General features: G+C 34.9%; 1 protein-coding gene across 2 annotated transcripts in view; it reads left to right on the top strand.

Moving 5' to 3' along the window:
- AP3B1 (adaptor related protein complex 3 subunit beta 1) overlaps positions 1-23535 on the top strand; it is a 129257-nt gene that overhangs the window by 44072 nt on the left and 61650 nt on the right. For both annotated transcript variants that reach the window (XM_088534739.1, XM_088534738.1), the window contains exons 8-15: positions 3021-3185; positions 4538-4635; positions 6282-6336; positions 6416-6487; positions 8361-8423; positions 9275-9407; positions 13546-13655; positions 20914-21090. In XM_088534739.1, coding sequence (XP_088390865.1) covers positions 3021-3185; positions 4538-4635; positions 6282-6336; positions 6416-6487; positions 8361-8423; positions 9275-9407; positions 13546-13655; positions 20914-21090 — 873 coding nt within the window. The remainder of the gene's footprint in view (positions 1-3020; positions 3186-4537; positions 4636-6281; positions 6337-6415; positions 6488-8360; positions 8424-9274; positions 9408-13545; positions 13656-20913; positions 21091-23535) is intronic.

The following is a 23535-nucleotide window of genomic DNA, read 5'->3' as shown; positions in this document are numbered from 1 at the left end:
TAATAGAATTTGAAATGACACATCAGGATGCCTACAGGTTTTTATTTTTCAGTCTCCTATCTCTTTTATGTAATGTTTTATTTTCATGGTAGTTTGCAAATCTTGCAATATTGCTTATTCTTTTTGTCTTGTGTGATTACAAATTCTCACTGTTTTGGACTTCATTGGTTTGATCTTAATGAACTTCAGCTAACTGAACTTTCTTCCCTGTGTGTTATCATCGTGTTATTTCATAGAATTTCAACAGATTTGAGAAAAGTGGAGTATTCTAAGACCAAAATAAGCACACTTGTTTTTGTAATGTTAATGTTCTGCATTTCTGCATTCTGGTAATCCAGGCTTTTGTTGTTGTGTTTTTTTTTTTTTTTAACAAGTTTTAAATGCATTTAAGTATATCTAAGTAGAAATAATGGAACTGATTGCTACAAAAAGGATTTTCTCCTAGATGTGATTATCTGTATTCCAGCTGACAGCATGGCTGCTTTTGTGCTAACATCATTAGTCTTGTAGGGATGTGCTGGGATGCACTTACAGCCCCTCGCAGGCCTTGTCCTGATTGAGCTGTTAGACCTAAGGAGGGAATATTCTGCCTTTCCTCCTAGTTCTCAAATGCTGGGCTCATAAGTGTCATTACTTTTAATTTAGCTGTACTACACCTGTTTTCTTCAGTCTCAGGTTCTCTTACTATTTTTTGGTTCTTGCTAGACCAGGCGTCTTGATTCTGTTGTATTATTTACAAACATGGCTATCCTGGTAAAAGTCGCCTCTGTCAGAAGAGTGAAATCTTTGCTGTTATGGCCAGTTCTGTGAAAATCATCCATTAAGATAACTCTTTTCTCCCCTCCCGTCCTACAACAATCTGTCACAATAAATTAGCTTTTCTTTTGCATTTCCCGAATCTCAGACAGCTTTTTCTAAACTCTCCGTTTATACCTTAAACATGAGGAATGCTTCATCCTTTGTGTGTTAGAGGACAAAACCTTTCAGAAGTTGTTCGTGCTTCATGTCTATGTGATGATGTGCTCCTTCCCTGTCACTCTTCCCTGATCCACAACAGTCTGCAACAGAAAGATCCTAAAAACTTGAATCTATTTGCAAATAACTTGTCCCTAAATATTCAAATATTTTTTAAAATAAACATTTCTTTTTAATGGCCTATGGTTTTTATGTTAGGGAGAGCTACTTAGTACGCCACTGATGCAGTTATTAAATAGCCTGTACTTGCTGAAGCCATCATTGGTAGTGCGGTGCTGGTAGTGCAGTGTGGTCAACCACTGACCCTTATTTGGAAACTGGTTGTGATCATCCCTCATATATGGCAATAGTTAATTGCTTAACAGAGGAAAAAAAGGCTGTCCTTATATTTATCTGCATTGCATTACATGTTGCAGTAAATTATATATATATACATATATAATATATATAATACATATATATTACAGCTCTCCCTCTTGCCCACTTTTCTTTGCAGCCCACTTGACCTTTCAGTCACTGAGAGTAACTGAGGGTGAGGAATAACTTCTGCCTCCTTTATTTCTGCACATATGGTACAAGGGGGCACAAATCAGTGTGTGCCTTTGGCAGTAGTGATAACATAAAAGCACCCAAAACTTCCTCTGTAAATGTATGTGTAAATGCTACATTTCAAAGATCAAATAGCCTTTTTTTTCCTCCATTGCTTTTCTTAATATATAAGCTCTGATGAGGCTGTACCTGGAGTATTGTGTGCAGTTCTGGGTTCCCCAGGACAAGAAGGACATTGAGCTTCTAGGGAGGGTCCACTGGAGAGCCATGAAGCTGATGAAGGGACTGGAGCATTTGCCATGAGGAAAAACTAAGCGAGCTGGGCCTGTTTAGTCTGGAGAAAAGAGGGCTGAGAGGAGATTTGATCAACATGTTCAAGTACCTGAGGGGTGATTGTAGGGAGGATGTGGCCAGGCTCTTCTCAATGGTGGCCAGTGACAGGACGAGTGGTAATGGATGTAAGTTGAGACACAGGAAGTTTCACCTCCATATGAGGAAGAGCTTCTTAACAGTGAGAGTGACGGAGCCCTGGAACAGGCTGCCCAGAGAGGTTGTGGAGTCTCCTTCTCTGGAGATCTTCAAAACCTGCCTGGATGCCACCCTGTGCCACGTGCTCTGGGTGTCCCTACTGGAGCAGGGGGGTTGGACTAGATGATCTCTAGAGGTTCCTTCCAACCTTAAGCATTCTGTGAAAATATTTGTGCAAGCGCATATTGCAGAGCTCACTGCCAGAGTTTGCACTGAGTGTCATAAAATATGTGTTTTGGTTTGTTTTTGTTTGCAGAAGGCTGTTGACTAAAGAAGAAAATGTCTTTTGGCAGCTCTTAAACTTGATAAATACAGAAGTGAATATTTTAATCTAAGATACAGATTGCTAGAGAATGAGGAAAATGCAATAAAGCAATGATCACTGTACTGCCCATCGAGTGAGTTAACCTCCTCCTGACCCATCCTTGATGATAAACTAAACTAACCAGATCTTCCAAGTGATCGAATATGTTTTCTGAAGTTCCTCTGCGAAGTAAACAATTTTCATGAAAAGTAGGTTGCTTTTGTAACCACAGAATAATTCAGGTTGGAATGGACTTTTGGAAGTCTTCTAGTCCTCCTAGTCCTTTCCTCTTCAAAGCAGGGCTTAAATTTGGTTGTGCAGAGTTATTTCATTCAAGTTTTGAAACTTTTAAAGGTTAGAGATACTAAAAGCCTAGTCTCTTGGCAACCTGTCTCAGTGTTTGATCACCGTCATTAAATTCTCTTTTTCCTGATTTGGACTGGAATTTTTCTTCCTGCATCTTGTCTCCTTTGCTTCCCATCCTTTCATTATGCACCTCTGAGAACACCTGGCTCTGTCTTCTCTATACACCTTCTTTAATAACATGAAATGTATTATTACTATTTTAATTATTTATTTACAAACAGGTTGTGTGGTGGGTTTTTAATTAATGAAACCAGTCTGTTCAAATAGTCTGTGTGTTTTTGTCTTTTTCTCTTTGCAGGAGGATGAGGATGTTGTGGAAGAATATAATGAAAATAATTTCTATGAGTCTGATGATGAACAGAAAGAAAAAGATCGAAAAGTAAAAAAACCCTATGTTATGGACCCTGACCACCGGCTCCTGTTACGAAACACAAAGCCCTTGCTTCAAAGTCGAAATGCTGCTGTATGACATTCTCTTTTGCTAAACAGTTGAACTACTAAGTACCTATGCTTCTAGAAAATCTAAAAGATTTAGAAACAACATCTATGGCAACAACTGTGTAGTAGCTGTTACATGAAAACTACAGAGGTTCTTCTCTCTCCTACTAAATATAGATATTTTTTCAAATTAGCGGAGCTTATGAGTAAAACACCTAACCTGATTATACTTGATTCTCCAAGTGTTAAGGGCAAATGAAAAACTTGAGGTATTTGATTCTGACTTTTACAGCATATGGTACCCATATCAACTATTAATGTTGAAGTTCTCGGCAACACAAACACTGCCAGTTAATGATTGAGACGTCCAAAAAATCATAGTTTTTATTGATTCATTAAATGATGATAATTTCTCTTGAATCCCATATTTTAAAAGGGAACAACTATATGCCTGAATGCTTTGTGAATCCCAGCCTGATCCTTAGTGTTTGTAGATTTTTAATACCAGATGGAGTGATGCTGAGAGCTAGTCATTGTGGTGTTTTTCAGGCCACAGAACTTTATTTTTGACCTCAGTCTGTAATAGTACTGAAAAACTAAATATCTCCTTCAGTGACCACTGTCAACATATTCCTTTGCAAATTGTTCTCATAACTTCAACAATAATAGTCTAGAAAGAGGTTTCATTTTTTAAAAATCTTGAATTGTATTGCTTGCTTAAAATACTATACAAGAACAACCAGTGAACAGTGATCATGTCACCTCATAACCTGTTTTTGATAAGCTAAATTGATCAGCTTTAGATCCACACCTGAAACATATTTCTGGACTCTGATTAACTTGTAGGTCTTCTGAAAGCCATCTAATCAGTCAGCAAACTTTGGATACAAACTAAACACAGATTTCCAAGAACAACTGTTTTAGAGCACAACTTCATACTAAAACCACTGTTCAATATCTATGTAATAACCTATGTAATAACTGCAAAGAGCAGTTTTATGGTGTGACTAGCATAAAGTTCTTCATTTGTCCTTGACCCATAAGAAAAAGTTGAAATGCAATTTAAGATCATAATTTTTATTATGCTTCACACTTTTCTGCTTTTTGCAGATGTTAATATATAAATATAGGTTTTACTCTTTACTTTTAGACTTTAAAAGTTGTCAGTAAATGGATCTGTCATTTTAGGGAAAAAAAAGAACAGTATCTTAGTCCTGGTATCCTTTCTCCCTCTGCCAGTCTGCTTTGCTGATTTCAATATATGCAATTTTCTCTTTGACGAAGAGTGACTTTGTGGTTCTGTAGACTTGAAGCAAATTTAATATCTATGTGTGGCTATTTTGAGTTAACAGGCCATTCTGAATCTTCTTTTTTTAGGTGGTGATGGCAGTTGCACAGCTTTATTGGCATTTAGCACCAAAATCTGAAGCTGGCATTGTTTCTAAATCACTGGTGCGTTTACTCCGTAGCAATAGGTGGGTCGTGTCCATTCTTTGATTTACTGTCTGTACTTTTTTTTTTGTGACAGTACATGCTTGTTTACATTCAATGCCATATATCTGTCTGTTCATTTAACTATAGCACAATTAGAGCTTCATTTTACAATTGTCCTGTAACATTCATATTTATTCAAATGAAAGTTCTTCACAAATAATTCTCATTTCTCTGTCAGCAACAGAAACAGTTATTTTTAAATTAACAGCAGATACTGCTGAATCCACTACATTTTCTTAATCCTTTTAAAGAACTAGATTGTGTTTCATCCATTCCACCTAAGTTTGACTTCAGCATCTTCAGTATGACCTTCTCATAGTTTACTATCAAGGGTTTCATTTGCCATATGCTTCATAAGGTTGATAATACTCTGGAAGGATTTTGTGATTGATAGTATAGGCATATTATGCCAATATTTTTGTAAAGTTTTTTTTCCAGTTTTTAGGTTTATCTATGTATTATCTTCGTCTGTTTGTTTGAAAAGCCCAGAGGTGTGATGGAAAGTTACTTTGAAAAGATTTTAACATTCATCTACTAGCTACATACAGTCTTTTTGGATAGAACTTAGCTATGAAGGTCTTGTCTGACAAGACTGTTTAGTTTGTTTTTCATGCCCAGTCACGATAAAAATGTTGCTTCTAAACTTCTATAGCTCACCCTTGGCTAATGTATCTATCATTTAAAAGTTAGACTATTAAGAAAAAATAGTACTACTTAGAGTATTCATGTTTTTAGTTTAGATAAAAATAAATTACCTTTGTTTTTGTATTTGTCTTTATAGTATAGGCTGCTTCCAATTCACTTTATGCAAAGTTACATAGAACAGTTAAAGCATATAGGTAACATGTAGAACTTAAGACTCAGGTTGAAAGGAGGCTTCTTGCACACTGTTTGTTCCTCATGCTGATATCCAGATTTGGCCAGATAAGAAGTCATTCTCTATCTCTTCTATAGCTCAACTAGTTAGTCTAAAATGGTACTTCTGACTTTTATACATTGAACAGTCTGTTTTCTGTAGCAAGTCTTCATGAACCACTTGCTAGTAAAGACCCACTTTGAAATAAACTTTTCCTGTTCACCTTTAAATTAATGCCAAATTGTTTGTAATCCAGTGAGGGCTGGAATGCCTGGAAGAGCATTTCATAGTGACTTCTAGTCTTGGTTCATTATGCGTGGCTGTTTCCATGTACTTTTATAAGAATTGCGCAAAAATAGATTTAAAAGATACTAGGTGCTTTGGTATTATTACATTGTTTTGCAGGTGACAGCTGTAATTACTACAGGTCTATTCTGCAGTTTTGAATAAGAGGAGATAATTGAAGTGATTTGTCTTTTAAGGTGTGATTTATGTCATGAAGGAATTTGAAAACCTGTGGTTCAGAAAATTTAACTGTAACTACTGTAATTACTTAAGCTTTAGGCAATTGGTTAGCTTGTCTGTGATGTTATAGTGCTGCTTCTCAATAGATAAACAAACCTATCTGTATACTACAAGTCACAGGAGAGCTGGGCCTTTTTTTGAGAATTATAATCAAAAATTCTTTTAACACCAAAAAAGCCAAAAAGCTGTGTCATTATGTATCCATAATTTTGTATACTAACTCGTATTGTTCTTTCCAAATTCTAGGGAAGTACAGTACATTGTTCTGCAAAATATTGCTACTATGTCAATTCAGAGAAAGGTATACCTTCTTTGGAATTTTTTAAACTATATTTTAGAATAAGCACAGGCAAGCTACTTAAATAAATTTTGTTTTCCAGGGAATGTTTGAACCTTATTTGAAGAGTTTCTATGTTAGATCTACTGATCCAACAATGATCAAAACATTGAAGGTGAGTTTAAAAGAATGAATCTGTATACTGCTGGACAAATCACTGCTTGCAACAAGAAGATAATTTTTTTACACTGCAATGAGAAACATCATTCTATTCTGTTCTTTTATCATTAAGAAGTCTTACATTGTGACTTTTAGATAAGTCCACAAGTGTCCTTAAGGCTTGTCAGACTGTCTGAGACAACTATACACAACCATGTGATTTTTATTAGTCTGATATTGTATCTAAGGATATCTGATACATAAGGAGGTGAAAGGATCTTCCCCAAACTTACTGATTATGAAAGCTGCTGTAAATACTATTCAGGAAAAGCCACTGACCTCTGAACTCCTTAAATAATTTCAAGTTGATATTACCTGGGAAATTTAAATGTAACACCAGAGTGAAAGATTGGAAGAGTAGATATTTTGCTCTTTTCTTTCATCATTCATTCTTTCATTTTTTTTTTTTTTTTCATCCTAGTTCTATACAGTCTGCTTTAAGATAAATGTGATCAAACCTATGGCAGTATTTAAGATGCAGGGACACCTTTGAATTCATTTAGCTCATTGTTAATTGCTGTCTTGTTGTTTCCAAACACCCAGTTTACTTTTCTGATCCCTACTTATCTTGGAGCTTATTTTCATGTCATTATCTATTTAATAGATAATTTTATTTTAACCATTAATTGTTTTTTTTTAGATTAGTAGTAATCAGCACAGCGCCCCTTGTTTTCTAAGCAAAATTAGAGTGTCTTCCTTACACTGCTTTACAATTGAGTTGAGTTGCATTTTTTTTATGTTTTATCAACCAGTCATCCAGTATTTACAAGAATAGTACAGCTTTAAGCAGCTTTTCTAAGTCAGCCTTTTGTCTTAATTTCTCTGAAAACCTTAGCAACCATAGGAAACTGTCATCTGTCTTTTCATCACTTTCATAGTTTATTGAATATGTTGAAATACAAGATCAACAAAGATACTTGTGGGATTCCATTGATAACCTCCCTGAACTATAAAACAGGTCATGTAGTCCTGCTCATTCCTGTCCTCCTTTGTTCACTTCTTATTCAGTTCCAGTTACACTTATCTCTTTTTGGTGAGAGGCCTTCTAAAATGTCTTCTGAAATACAGGTGAACTTACCAATTAAATCTCCTTATCTGTGTGTATCTATCTCAAAAAAACATGGACACTGAATATTTGAGACACATCTTCTCTTGAGAGTTGTCCTTTTCTGAGCTTACCTCACTCAGATTGGTATAGAATTCTTTCTTAAAAGTTAAAGCAGCTTTCTTAAAAGTTAAAACAGCTTGGAAGCATAACATCCTAACAGTGTGTGCCCAGCGTTGTATATTACCCTCCTCTTCACCAGGAATTAGGAAGATACCTTTTGAGGTACCGTGCTGTTGGTATTATTTAGAGCTAAACAGTTTCATAGAAGCAACTGTTTCTTCCTCAATTTAAAGATTGTTTATCACAGTACTTCTGAATATTATGGGCATATAATTTATATTTCTTGAGCTGCTGTTTTCTTAGTGTCGCATGGCTTTATAGGCTATGCCTTCTCTGTATGTATCACACTGGAAACCATGCTGTCATGGTCCATTCAGAAAGCCACACAACACTGTAAAGATACAGCTCATAGAAAATGCATTAATAAGTCTTAAGCACTATTTTGAAAATCTTGCATTTACTTGCATGGATAATATTCCTCTAAAATGTGATGCTACCATTAGTTTATACTGAAATCTGATATACTCCATTAAATGCCAAGTAGTATTTCTAATAGTATTTACTTTTACTTATGCATACTGATAAGTGGTATATATGATACTGTTTATAATGTTTTATTTCAACTTGTAGTAAAATTCTTCTTTTTATTTTTGTCTTATAGCTTGAAATTCTGACAAATCTAGCAAATGAAGCCAACATATCAACTCTACTACGAGAATTTCAGGTTTGTGGAGAAGACATATTATTCTTCCATAAAATACTTTCTTCTGGCCAACTGCAGTTATTCATTATTTCATCTAGACTCTTGAAGTTTTACTTTTTGCCAGATACAGTCTTTTCCAGGATAGTGCTCTCTGAACAGAGGCGTGATGCAGTCTCATATCGTAATGAGACACTGGAAGATAGCGTCTTCATTTTAGCAAATACTTGCTTTTAAGCATTTATTGCCAGACCACTTTTCTGCAAGTCATTTGATGAATGAAATGATGTTATCTACCATATTTTCTCGATACCTGTGTATGCATCAGCAGGATGTTTTGCCTGTGTGGTAAAACAGGGTTTGTCCTTCTTTGCTTCTTCCTATTTGCATTGCTTTAGTTGTCTGTCTGCATTTCTCTGCAAGATAGCAGTTATAAGGCAGGTTTGTTATTCAGCGTTTTCACAGATGCTGATGGTTGAATGAAATAAATCCTCCTTGAGGAGAGAATTCACAAACTTCTCCAACTTTGCACTCAAACTAACTGTAGCTCTGTGTGTGTGTTGTGTTTGTTTTTTTGTCGCCCTGCCCCAAGCTCTCTAGAAATCAGAGGTTCCCGTAGCCATCAATGAGAAGACTGTCAAAATGTTTTCTAAGAGCAAAAATGAAGGAAAAACAGAAAAGTGTAACTTCTAATGTACAATGTAGCTTTCTCTAATTTGTTGTATGATGCAGCATTATCTTTGTAAGATAAATATAAGACATTTGTTAACAGGACTACTAAATATATATCAACTATATTATAATATTAAATCAATATATTATTCAATCAATATATTATCAAATTTATTAACTTATGAAAATCCTGTTTTCCACAGACTTATGTGAAAAGCCAAGATAAGCAATTTGCAGCAGCTACAATTCAGGCTATTGGCAGATGTGCAACAAACATCACCGAAGTGACTGATACGTGTCTTAATGGCCTAGTTTGCCTGCTGTCCAACAGGGATGGTAAGCTGAAAAAGTTAGAAGCACGTGGAAATACTCTCATAATCAGTGGTTACTTCTTTACTCTTTTCTTAGAGATTGCCTCCATGTGCCTATAATGATACGCTTACCTTTTATTTTTTCTTAAACTCTATATTATTAAAAAGTTATGTTTTTTGTTGTTCTCATAGGAGTCTTGCTGATAAATATTTAGTTGCATCAAAATAGTTAGCCTGTAGAGGGTGCTGGAAGCTTGGAATGGCTTTTTCATGTGTCTCAATGCCTAATTTTAAAGAGGAAAAAAAATCGTTCTAGGATAAACAGCCCCTAATTTAGCATGATTTTTGTAATCTAGTCTTATGTTAGTTTTATACAATAAAAAGGAGTTGCAAGCTGCTAAAAATCACAAGAAAGAGCAGATAAAGTCAAATAGTATATAGCAGCACTGCAAATGAATATCTGATAATAGTGTATATCCCTACTGGTTATCAATAGATATTTCACAGAATGGAAATCAATAAGGGAATCAAAAGATTATTTTAAAATGTACGGTCTGTGGGATTATGGTTAAATTATTGGAAGTAGAAACAAATGTAATCAAACAGAATAAGTCAGGAAGGAGGAGCATCTTGTAATATTATCCCAAATGTTAAAATACAAATCATCACTTTGATAGGGTGTAATCCTCTGTGACCCACTGATACACCTAGATCTTTCTCTTGCTCTGTTATTTATAAGTTGCAAGTCTTTTATCTCCCCAGGCAACTTGTGTAAGATATTTTTAAGAAGTGTCAGTGTATATTTTGGTACCTTTCAAGGTATGAAACTTCTATCTTCTATTGCTATAGGCCTTATGGTCCCTTTATGCTTTTCTGGTCTGCCACCGTATTTAAAATACCTTCCAACCTTTGTTTTTTAAGCCTATTTCTGCAACAAGCATGTGGGTATGTTTTAGAGCATTTTTTTGTGGGTTTGTTTTTTGTTTGTTTTGTTTTTGTGCTATAGTGAGTAATGAGCATATGAAAAATAATACCGTGTAAGGTTCTTCTTGATTTCATGTATTTTCACTAGTAATATTCTTCTAGGTCAGTACACTCCTTTTAGCATGGACAATGCCCCCATTTTTCTATAGGGATAGGATAGGATGATTAAACTATCACTTAAAATAGTGAATTTGTTACATAATCATCCATCTTACTGTTTTCTTGCTTTGTTTTTCTTTTTGCTAATTAGGAGTGGAGATAAGAGAAAAATGCTTTTCTTAGACCATGGCTTCTCGACTTAGTCATCTTAAGAAAGTCATTCCTTCTCTGTAATTTTGTATATATCTGCATGTCTGTATAAAAGTCTGTCTGGATAGAATAGAGTTATGAGAAGTCCCTGCTTAGTCCTGCATTCTTCCAGCTCTCATCTTCAAGGTTTGCAGGTAATCTTGTGGTCAAGAGATGTCTTTGTTTGCAGTACGGCCTCTTCTAGAGCTGTTCCAAGCCTGGAAGCAGTTTTGCCACTTGTGTAGCACAAAGGTTGGCCTGGTAAGTCCAGTGATTCCAAGGGCAGTGAAAGCGGAGTCTGCCCAGACTTCCTGGCAGTTTTGTTATTATGGGGGGGAATTCAGTGTCGTATGGAAGAGAGGCAACCAAGCAAATTTTATCAAATCAAAACAGAATCCTGAGGAATTAGGTGGTGGCAAAATCTCTATTCCTATTCTGTGCTCTTCTAGAAAGGCATTTATGCAGCCCAGTATGCAAGTGTACTGTGCATCTGGCATGGGACCTGTGCCATTCTTTCTGTAACTTGGGTGCTGCAAGACACAAACTGTCTCTAGAGGAGTCGGTTAGGTCCATCTGGGGTAACTTTTACATGTCTTGTCATTGAACTTTCTAGTTCTTGTATGTGGTGTGGAGCTTTTTGATTTATGTTTTCAGGTTTCTGTTTCCCTGAATAAGAGAAAGTTAATCTTAAAGAGTATTCTTAAAACTGCAAATAAAATTTCAAGAGCAATTCCCCCCTTCCCCAGTCATGTTTATGTTGAGCATTGAGAATTGTTTTCCTTCCTCATCTACTGAAAGAAGCACAGAAAGAAGAGTTATTTTTGTAACATTTGGCATTTGACTGATGTATTTCTCTTAAAAAATTGCCTCAGTAATTTGATCTGACTGCTGGCCACACTGAGATGACATAGAAGTCATTTTAGATGTAAGAGACAGATGGGATTATAGGAAGTTTCTTCTGTCTGTCCTGAGTATATATACGAGAGATCTTGTAGGTTTTTCTCAGACATAAGATTTTTTTTCACTTAAAAGTTGCACTGAGTTTATGAATAATAGTGAATTTAAAAAACAGTTGTATGAAAAAAATAAAATACCTTATTTCCCCTAGTAACCTATGTAAATATGATAGGTCCTAAAATTACTTGAACTGTTAATACCTCTTACATAGCTATCTAGTAAAATTACAACTAAAATGAAGTAAAAGAAAGCAAACTCTGTGTGATATTCAGTTTATTGGTATTGATGTGTTTTTGTGTGCACTTTCTTATGTGGACTCTAGACTTGCGTAAAAGGGATCCTGCTGGTGTACTTGCTTTTAGTTCTGATTCAGTTCTTCAAATTTGTTCCAACAGATTACATTAAAGTAGTTCTATGGCGATACTTCATACTCTGCATCTCAGTTTGTCATGGCAGTTCTACAATGTCAGGAGGTGTTTTTGTGATGACTTCATGTCCACCTCAGTCGTTTGGGTTCTGTTATAGTTTGCTTGACTGCTCTGCCTATTAAGCAGTATTGCAGAGCTTTCAATGATAAGGTTATCAGTCCAGTGCTCCAAATACTCCAGGTTGCTAATTTTAAAAATTCAGAATTTTCTTCATATATTAATAACTGGAAATAATAAAAAAAAAAGTGACAAATCAAATTGGTCTGTAGAGTTGTGTATGTCCTTGGTCTATATGAAGTTGAATCGTTATGAAATTGATTTTCTCTCTCTAATTATACAATTTTAACCTTGCTTCAAGAAATTAGTCTAGAGAAATGACTGAGATGTCATATCAAATAAAGGATGACACAGAAAGCTAAAAGCTAAAGCGTTAGCTCTTTGGAGGCTTAAATCACAAAAGCACATACCTGCAGACTTTAAGCATAAATTCTCCGTAGAGAGGTTTGCTTTTTAAAAAATGCAGTTAAGATTTTAGGTGTTTCTTCTCCTGTGCCATTCTTTTGAAACAGTAGCTTGCCTGATTACCTAATGAATTGCAGCTGTGTTCTGTGTGTTGGACTGACTGTTGAAATGAGAATATTTCTGTGATGCTTGAGGAAAGGTAGATATACTTTTTTCTTTTTCAGCATTGATAGTTTAAGAGAGATAGTTACTCCATTTTTGGAGTAGAAATTGAAATTAAAATGTGTTGAACTCTTATAGCTATCCTTTGTTTTGATTTCAGTTTTAGACATGTCTGACTTTGCTTCATCTTTTCTTACAGCATGAGTTTGCTCTTGCATAGAAGCTTACCTCTGCACCAGTGGGTTTTTTTCAGCATCAAAAATTATACATTTCATACAAGTTGGTCAGAGTGTGAATGTTACTTGTTACAGTAGTTAAGCACTCCAGTGCATGACTTGGACATATATCTTACAACAGCTTGCCTATTTAGAAGCCTTATTTGAATGTACTAGAGATTAGGTTACAGACCCTTTAAAAAGTACCAAAAGTTCTAAGAAAACACTTAACTATTTCTCTTGTTTATGAATGAGTTGACACTTTTAAGTGTTCATTGAAAAGCAAAACAAGTATTTGCACTTTTAATGAAGATACCAAGTTATTTACCACTACGCATAATTTTAATGATGCAAGATAGATTGCTATTCTGCAAAATACTGATATTTGAAAAGCAAAAGTAAAAAGTGCAGCTTTACAAAAACAATTTCAAAACTCATATAATAGGGTGATATGTTTAGATGCTTAGAACATGTCTTTTTGCTGCTTATAACCTGTATCTGGAAGCTGAAATTGTATTAATGAAATAGCTTACACCTTTTTAGATATAATTCAGTTCTGCAAACATATTTTGAAAACTAATACTGATCATCTGTTGTTTATTATTTTCTTTTGAATAAATGTTTGTAAGAGTAATAATTTGAGGGTTTTTTTTTTTGTCTTGAACAGAAATTGTAGTTGCTGAAGGTGTTGTCGTCATTAAGAAACTGTTACAAACCCAGCCAGCGCACCATGGTGAAATTATTAAGCATATGGCCAAGCTCTTGGATAACATAACAGTGAGTATTTGTGTACAGTTCCTTATTCACTTTGATGACTGATTTAAAAATTGCACTGACTCCATTTAATTTGGACCATAAGTTGAAATAGTTATTATTAAGGAAGTAGAATATAAGGATTTTTTGGACTTTTTTTTAAAAAAATCATTTTCATGTTAGAGAAAGTAGAAGCTATGAGAGGGGGATTTATGCCTCAGATCTGGGGAGCCATTTTGAAAGCGATGACTAGAAATGTTGTGTATATTCTGTACCATTAGGGCCAAGAGAAAATGGATGGTTAATTATTAGAACAAGGAATAATGAGTTGAAATGAAAATATGAAAAAAGCGGCTCTAAACTTAAGAATTTTCAACTGGCTTCCTGATGCACGTGCCTTTTAATCTTTTTCTCTCTTCACCAAGTCACGTAACCTTCCTGTCATGATAGCAAAGACCACACTAGTGTGGATATGTTACAGTGCTTTTTATCACACTTTTCTTCTGGTTACTTAGGATTCTATGACTTTTAACATTAACATTTGTTTTATTGCTTATTATATACCCTTAGATTAAATTGAAGTTTAGGTATGTCAATATTAACTATCCAAATTTGCCTCACAGTTTAAGTTATTGATAAAACACTTAATGTTATATCCTAAATTATTGTGTAGTGCTGAGGACTTAGTCACTTATTGCATTGTACCCCAAAGATGATGGAATTTGATGCTAAGAATCGACAGCTATAGATGCTATAAACAGAACTGTTCTGTTGGAAATTTGGTCATTAAAATGAGTATTTAAGAACAGGCTATTAGATGATCACACTTGCTAACTGATGTTAAGAAAATATAATTCTACTGGATTTTTCATAATCCAACTCTAAGGCAATGCAGGAAAGTCAGTGCTGCTAATTATATATATATATATATTTATCACAGAATCACAGGGTGCTTGAGGTTGGAAGGGACCTCTAGAGATCATCTAGTCCAACCCCCCTGCACACGCAGGGTCACTTAGAGCACGTGGCACAGGACTGCGTCCAAGCGGGTTTTGAAGATCTCCAGAGAAGGAGACTCCACAACCTCTCTGGGCAGCGTGTTCCAGGGCTCTGTCACTCTCACAGCAAAGTAGTTCTTCCTCATATGGAGGTGGAACTTCCTGTGTTTCAAATTGTATCCATTACCCCTTGTCCTGTCACTGGCTACTGTGGAGAGGAGTTTGGCCCCATCCTCTTTACGTCCTCCCCTCAGGTGTTTTTACATACTGGTAAGATCTCTCAATCTCAAACAAGCACTGCCTAATTTTATAGTAATCGCTTGTGTTTTCAGAACAAAAATTGCTTCTGTGCTTAGAGCAGTCACAGCATGAAAGAGAAATTTTCTGCAATGCTATAATGATATTAATTGTTCTGTGTTATTTGTCTTGGTTTGTTAGTGGTGTTTGCCTATTGTCCTCTGCTAAACATTGAGTTATATTTCCAGGTTTGGATATTTGATGATTCCAGGATTTCTTTTTTCTAGAAATAATTCTGAGTCCATTACTGTAGAATTGTGTTTCTGAAGTTCAGGTATTAATGCATGAAATCCATCTGTATCACTTCTGCTTAATTCTTGATTCACAAATGTGTCATCTTAAACTGTTCATGCTCTTTTTAAAATTTGTTTACCCTGAATAACATTATATCAGCAAAGCTTAGTTTCCTCATTGAAGAGCCCACTTGTAGGCTATTTGAAAATCTGTTAGGCAGCATGTTTTCTTCTACAATTAACTGTGAGATTGATTATTGCTTTTCATTGTAGTCATTTTTTTTCTACTCATTTTTATAAATTCATGCAAAACCTTCTAGAAGTGTATGTACTATATGACACACTATATGACATTTGATGAGCTCCTCATCAGTATCTTTGAAAAAGAGTCCTTCAAGTGGTAGAAAGGTAATGACATGAAAGTGCTTCAGAACAGTTTGGTCTTGATGTACCTGCACCCTCACAAACTAACTACCTTAGTTATCCATAGGTATATTTTGAGATAGTGATGTATTTTTGATGACATGACAAATCCAGTTTTAATAAAAGCATAAATGCTTAAAAAGTTGCTGAAATATCTTAACATTTATTAATACAAGCAGCACATAAACTTGACTTATGTCAAATATTAATGCAGAACTGCTTTTAGTTTTACTATACAGATTGGATGTATTAAAATTGCACATGGTGGTTTCAGCATCACTGTTTGATACTGTACAAATTCATAGGAAAATACCTTTCTTCCAGAACACCTATGGTCCAGAGTTTCTCTAAGTGGAAAAACTTGCAGTTTTAATCTGAATTAAGTTTAAAGGTGGATTGGTTAGGTATCTTGATTAAACTGGATTAACACATGAGACATTTCTGTTTAGATTTGAAGCATACCTTATTTGATTTATCTTAATTTATTTTAGAAATGAGTGAAGCTAAATCAGCCTAACAAGAAGTAGCTCTGAGTGGAAGTGGCTTGATACTGGTCTATGTTTGTGCATTTTCTCAAATAAACAGCTGCAGTAGGCTCCAAATTAGTTTCTCCCCATTCTTTTTAAAAAAATAATTTATAATAATACCTTGTACCCTGTAGTGATTGTTTTGTGTGATGGGAATTTTGTAATTCTGGTATGATTTTCTTATCTCTATAGAACTAATAAGCAATTATTTTTCCTCTGCTGGCTGACAAATACTGCCATCCCCTCTTTTTTCTTAAAGAGATATTTCTACTTCTTTCTGGAATGTTATAAAATAAGCTAAATCCAAAGTACTGTCTAATTTAGAGATGGGGAACATTTTGGATGGGCTTAAAGCAGAAAAGGAAGTTGCAGGTGTAGAGAAAAACACTTGCAGGTGTAGACTTAACACTTAAATTTTGGAAGAATAATACATGGACAGAAAAACATTACTGATGAAAGCAGTTAAAAATTAATTACTGGGGAAATTAGATTTTACGTGGGATTCTTATCACTAGAACAGATGAGAAAAAGGAACGTAAAAAAAAAAAAAAAAAAAAAAAAAAAAAAACCTCCCAATTTGTTCATTCAACAATAACAAATTTAAGCTCCTCTTAACTATTTTTATGTAGACTCTGCTTTTTGCTAGTTTCATGATAATGGCCTCCTAAGAGAGATATTTTGCTTTTTTTACGTTCTACTTTTCCTCAAATTTGGGAAGGTGTTACAAGGTGTGAACTTTATAGTTAATATGTGTTTCAGTTGTGAAAGCTTCAGATTCTAGCCACATTCGTTTTTCTGTTCTTCTATAAGCTTTAATAATGCCTCGATAGTAATGAGTGTTTCTCTTAATTTGATTATTTATTTACTCACTCTAATCTCTATGTAATGGGGGAACCTTTTTTTTTTTTTTTTTTTTTTTTTTTTTTGGAGTATGTGACATTTGGGACATTGTATCCATACACACTGTATACTGAATTTAAATCCAGTATTTAGTTTGAATAAAAAGCACATTAAAAAAAACACACACACACAAAAAACTCACTATATTGGAGAGAGGCAGTCATCGGTACAGATCCTTTTTCTAAATAAATTTTGTGTCGGAGGTTCGAATAATGGAGCAGTCCTTGAAAGGTTTTACCATTTGAAAACAAAAAGCAATGCTTGTCTTTTAGTCCTTTTTTGTGTGCTTTTCCTTCTTGCCAACAGTCTGATATTTTACATTGCTAACATCCCTTTTCCTATTTTTGATTACAAGTAAAAATTTAAGAACTGATAGATGTGAATGTAGAAAATTTGATTTAATTTTCTGTGTTTTTCTAGTATCCATTTAGTCTTTTTTTTTTTTTAACAAAAATAGGTAACTAGTATTGGTGTTTTTAAGATCTACTTCAGTGTGATGTGTTGCCTAATATGGTTAGAGCTGAAGTACAACTGCTCTTGGATTGTGTTGCTTGCAGACCTGAAAAATCTTTGCAGATGCCTTTCTCTGAGTACAGTGAGCAACCAGGATCTTAATTTTCTTGCTTTTGATTTTTTTTTTTTTAATTTTATTTTTATTTTTCTCCTCCAGACAAGTAATGGGTTAAAATGGCTGTAGAAACTGCCTTCTGGTACTAAAGCTTGAAAAGTGCACTTAACCACTTGCTCAGGGCATATAGAATAAAACATCAGGCAACGTAATTTACAATCCTGCTTGCCTTTGAGGCTAATGCAGAGCAGGGCTGCATAATGAAAGTATTATTTCCTGCATTTCTGTCGATTCAAGGTCCCTACTTATGCTATACTGGAAAAGGCAATGAAGGTCTAGAAGTGGCTTCACATCTTGTTTGCTGTTTTGAATGCCCTGGAAACAATGGCAGCCAGATCGAGTGCTTGATATTACCTGGTTGAGGACTGGGAGACTTAAACAGGGGAAAAAGAAATCTGAAAATATTATGTGATTTTGACCCCAAGCAAATCCAGTGACACGGAAATGTTGGGTTCATCAGTTCCACATATACTTTTCATTAAAATCACTTCCACTCAAGAGTTTGATTCAAAAAGTCTATAATTGATATTGATTCTTCTTGCACAATACTGTTTTTTAATATATACAGTATTTACATAGTAAGCTACCTAGTTAAAAACGAGAGTCTCATGAGATATTTCATCTCTTATCACTGTTTTTTAAATTAAGCTTGGTTTTAGTTAGCTTTTTTTTCTAAAAATGTTGCTGTAAAAGATTAATATAATAAGGAAGACTTGAAAGAATAAAGCAGTGTGCCTTTAAATATTTCATTGTATTTGTAAAGTATAGGCTGGGTTTGACTAGGAGTAGTACAAGACTGAAGTTTGTCATTGATAAATAATACTGTTTTCAAATTTGGTTGGCCTTGTAAGCTATATTTGATTTATAAAAAGATACTAGTAGGATAAAGCAGGTTTCTAGTAGGCTGCTACCTAAACTGGCTTAGTTTGGAATCTCTTGTAGAATTCTAGTTTTTTAACAAGTCTCTAATGAAATATTTAAGAAAAATAAATCTAGCATAACTGAAATCTGAAGTTGCCCATATATTCTTATTTAGAGGTATCTATCTGTATAGCACGCAACTTGAACTGCTCCAGTACTGGAAAATTTAATGTACCACTCAATTACTATTCTTTAGCCCAATTTAAAATAATAGATTGGGAGTGAGGTCTTAATGCAGTGTAACCTTTGGAACATTAGAAATAACCTCTTTCCCTTCTGAAATCAGTGTACAGTAATGGCATCAGTCTCACCGTATTGCAGATGAATTGTGTTTAAACTTTTTACATTCAGCAGTTGCTTAGTAGTGTGTTCCCTTCTCTCATCCTGTAGATTCCAAGACCATTGAAATATCTTTTGTTAAGATTGGGAAAAAAAAATCTGAATGGAATTTATATTTATGCATGTATGTTATATCTCTGTGTTATGGTGGTCTCATTTGTTTTATGTTAGCTCTATGTTAAATATTTTTCAGTATATAGTTTTGGCATTTATTTTTCTTGAAGTTTGTCTTCCTGTCTGCTGTTTGCCTTCTCTTCTAGTAGAGTTAATCTTTGGCTTTCCTCATGGCATATTTCCTTGGCACATGCTTGTCTGTCATGTGTATTTGCAACAGTGTACAGCATAGAGCAAGATATTGTTAGGTTGGCTTTATTCAGTTTTTTTTCCAAACTTTTTTGAGCAATAGAACATTATTGATCATTAAGTTTCTTGTGAATGGTTTACTAGGTGAATACCTGTATAGAAGAAATTGTGCAGCATAGTCTGAGAAGTGCTATCTTGCATGTTGTGGTTTACTTTCACTTGTTACCTTTTATGAATGAAACTTGAAAGCATTAGTTCTGAGGGAGGAGACTTAACAGTTGTTTTCTGTTGCTGTTTTCCATTGTAATTCTGCCACTTATGTATTCAGATATGAATTATTTTGACATATGCTGCAAAAGATATTAAATCACAGATACAATGGTAAGAATTGGCGTTTTGAGAACCACAAGTCTTAATTTCCCATTCCTGTGATTTTTGCCTAAGGCAGAAGTCTCACTGATTTAAATGTGAGCTTATTTAAGAATCACTGTATGTTATCGTGGTGGAAGGTGTCAGTACATTTTTTTTCTTTGAAAAAGCACATCAAAAAATACTTAAAATTGCAATTATTTTTTTCAGTTTTTTTTGTAATAATATTTTAAATTATGTTGGATGAGTCTATATGAAGTTCGTGTAGTGTCTAAAGACTGTGATGCTCTCAAGATATGCTTTTCCCAGGAGTTTTCTCATCAGATACTTTCTTCCTTCCTTGAGAGGAAGGTCAACATTATATCTTGGGGGTGTGTGTATATATATATATATATATATATATAGCATAGATACAATTTCTAATTTGACCACCGTGTAGGATTTAGGATAATCTGCCTTTGAGAAGAGTATGTATGTTTCTTCATCTAACTCGGAATTACTTGTAGCCAGTTCTGCATGGAGCTTTGGCTTCCTTCTGGGAGGTTTCACCCTCCTTTTTCCTTCCTTTCTAGCAGTATTGTGCTTACACAATGCCTGCAAGTTCCTTTAGCAACTACTCCTTCAGTTACTCTATGCAACATAGATGAGTAGCACTAAAAGAATAAGAATTAAAGTTTTTGGTTATAGTGTTTTAATTAAGGGAGGTTTTACAAACAAAAGCCTCTTAGATCCAGCTCAAAAAGTGAGGGAAAAAAATTCTGAGCTCTTGTCTTGCAAATTCTGTATTCAGTTTATCTTGGACAGTTCCAAAAATATGAACTTCACTGCCAAAATCTTTAAATGAGAGTGAAGGAAATATGGCAATCATCTTTAAAGAACTTCTGCTTTTTAAATAAATGTCCAGGAGTTGAAGAAACTATATTGTTGGCAACCATCTCTTTGTTAATATCTATCACTAAAAATGCTGTGTTTCCACATGGTGTTTCACATAATCTGGTGGCAAGAACTCCAGCCCCTATCTCAGAGACTTGGATTCTCTTCCCAGCTGCCACCAGCTTGTACTGTGAACAGGCACAGATTGCATCCTTGTTTCCATGCTGCTTTCTCTTTGCCAACAACTTGGAAAATTTTTGGTGGGGGGAGAGAAGGGGTAGGATCTGCATCTTATGCATTTAGCTACATTCTGTCCACCACAGGAGGTGTAATAGGTGATATTTAGTTAGGATTTTCATTACTTGTGTGACGACTGTGTTTAACATTTTGTTTAATTTGTTACTTAACATATATGTGTACAAAAAAGATCTTTGTGAATGTTCTCGCTTACAACATTTAATATTTTCTCAGGTGCCAGTGGCAAGGGCAAGCATTCTCTGGCTCATTGGGGAGTACTGTGAACGAGTTCCAAAGATTGCACCTGATGTTTTGAGAAAGACAGCCAAGAGCTTCACTAATGAAGATGACCTTGTGAAGTTGCAGGTCTTAAATTTAGGAGCAAAACTCTACCTAACAAACTCAAAGCAGGTAAAGCTAATGAGAATATACATATGTATATATGTATTTATAGTCGTGGTAGTCTCTGTGCATTCTGTGTGGACCAGTGGCAGTTTCTTTTATTTAAATAATTTAATCTTGTTTACCTTGTTCTACAAAAATAAAACAAAAAACCTCCAAAACTCTGAACTTAAGTTTTCAAGTTATCCAATAGATAAATCACCTTCTGATGAGATTTTAAATATGAATGAGATCAATTTTTTAGCCTCTTTGTTGGGGATTTTTTTTTTACAATTTATTTTTATTCAGTTAAATTGTGCAGATTAGTGGTTCTCAAAGTGATTTAGTATATTAAAAAAAGCTGTAATAAAAAGTAGAGCTTTTAGCAGACTACTGTCATTTAGACCTTCATTGGTCACTTTTAGCAGTCTAATTCAGCCTGCTGATGAGGCAGATTGTTGGTGTGGTGTCTGAAACAAAATGACTGATCATATTGTATGGGCAGTGTGGGAGATGGGTCGTCTTGCTGTTCAGCGAGAAGTTGCTTGTATTTTGCTCAGAGTATCTAAAAGGAGATGGCATAAAAAGGCCTCTTTATGTCTTTCCTCCAGTGCTCCTCTTAAAGATAGTGACTACTTTCACTTTTTCTGTATTTCTTATTGTTTCACTTCGGTTCATGAAGATAGTGGGTTTTGATCCTCTGTAGTGATAAAGGTAATCTTAAAAATGTCAGATAATACAAAAAGATGAGCTTAGACTTGCCAGAATCCCCAGGAAGTGAAAGCAGTAGCTGTGAGAGGTGCCAACTGCTTCATTCATCTAAGTGACAGCATTGTGAACCAGCTCACCAGCTAAGGAATATAGCATTTTGACACTATTTTTTAATTCTAATTCCAGTTATTACTGGAAAATACTGTAAAATCAAAGAAATTTTCCTAAATGTAAAATGAAAATACTGTCTGAGATGTATACACTTTCCTAGATTGAGGCCCTGCTCTTTTGCAAGAGGCTGGGCAGCTCTGGATCCTGCGCCTGCCCAACTACACATGTGGTGTCTTCTCTTTCATTGACTGGCAGCTTCAGCTCTAGGCCTTACAGGTTACCTGTGGGGTATCTGGATCAGCGAGGCTGTGTGCTGTAGGGCATGCAGGAGGCGAGCTGCCCTGGTGCTCATTCATAAATAGGCTACTTGTATTCTGCTCACACAGCCTAAAGGGCAACAACAAAAAGCAACCACTATTTCCTTCTGTCAGTGCTCATCTTAATGAAGATGCTAACTGAGCTAAAAAAAAGTCCTTGTTTATCTTCCTAGTCTCATATTAACCCATTACTTGATATTCTGTGAACTGCGACAGACGGCCAAAATTCTTTGGCTCAAAAGAAATTGATACTTTTTTGTGTAATTATTTTTTTTCATTTTTCACACATTTGTTATGGGGTTTAACCAGTCGTTGAAAGTATTCTTTATCCTCGGATACAAAAAAAAAAAAAAGTACTGATAAACCTGAAAGGACTGTGTCTTCTGAGACACTTGCTCCATGGGTGAATTTCTTGCAGCAATTTTAGTTTAGTTAGAGGTAAGTTGTCTTCTCAATTAATCAAACTATTCATATACAAAATTCTACTTAAGAAGGTTGATGAGCTGACTTGATGGAAAGCTCTTTCTGAACTAGGATGTGAAGTTCTGCCTTTAGGATTTTAAGCTGGCAACATTCTTCTGATACATATATCCTTATTTCCAGGAATAAAACTCTTTACCTACTCGATATTAAGGCATTTTTTTCTGGAGTGACCTGAAATTTCTAAGAAGTCCAGTTACTTTTCATCTTAATGCTCGGTACTCGAGTCATCTGGCTCAACTGTTGTCAGTCTGGCCATTTACTCTCCATTCCTGTTTTTTGCTTCAGCCATTCTACTCCCCCACATTCATACCTACATCCTTATGTATGTATATTTAAATCATTTGAAGTTTCATCTAAAGTCAGCAGAATTGTGAAAATCTCAAAGATAGTGTCACTTCATTTTAAAAAGTAGTTGTGGCATAGCATTGAGGCTTAAAAAAAGAAGAAAGTAAAAGTTCCCCACTCCTCCCCTTCTCCCCCAAGTTATGGAAAGGCAGTAAGTCTCTTAAAGAAAAGAACAAAATTCTGTTAAAAAAAAAAAAAAAGTTTTGCATGTTTTCACTTTTCTCAGAGTATCTTACCTCATTGTGCTGTAATTTCCTTTGGCTTATGTTCAAATACTTAATGCAACACATTCTTGAGACTACCTTTAAAATTCAGGTTTTTATAAGAATTTTCAGTAATACCTTTTCAGTCCTCTGATCACCCTATGAATTTCCAAGGACTGATTTATACATTAAGGAGGAGCTTCAGGTTCTGTAGTGTTTTGATTGATAGTAGTTAAAATCAGTCTTTCCTCAGGTTGTCTAGGTTGTTCAGTAAACATGCTTATCAATCTGCTAGGTGGTGATCT

This window comes from Tinamus guttatus, unplaced genomic scaffold, assembly GCF_059628265.1.
Source record: "Tinamus guttatus ecotype Peru unplaced genomic scaffold, ASM5962826v1 Tinamus_guttatus_pri_ptg000595l, whole genome shotgun sequence".
NCBI classification, from domain to species: Eukaryota; Metazoa; Chordata; class Aves; order Tinamiformes; family Tinamidae; genus Tinamus; species Tinamus guttatus.
Note: the sequence above shows the minus strand (reverse complement) of the source record. Positions and strands in the feature narration are given on the sequence as shown.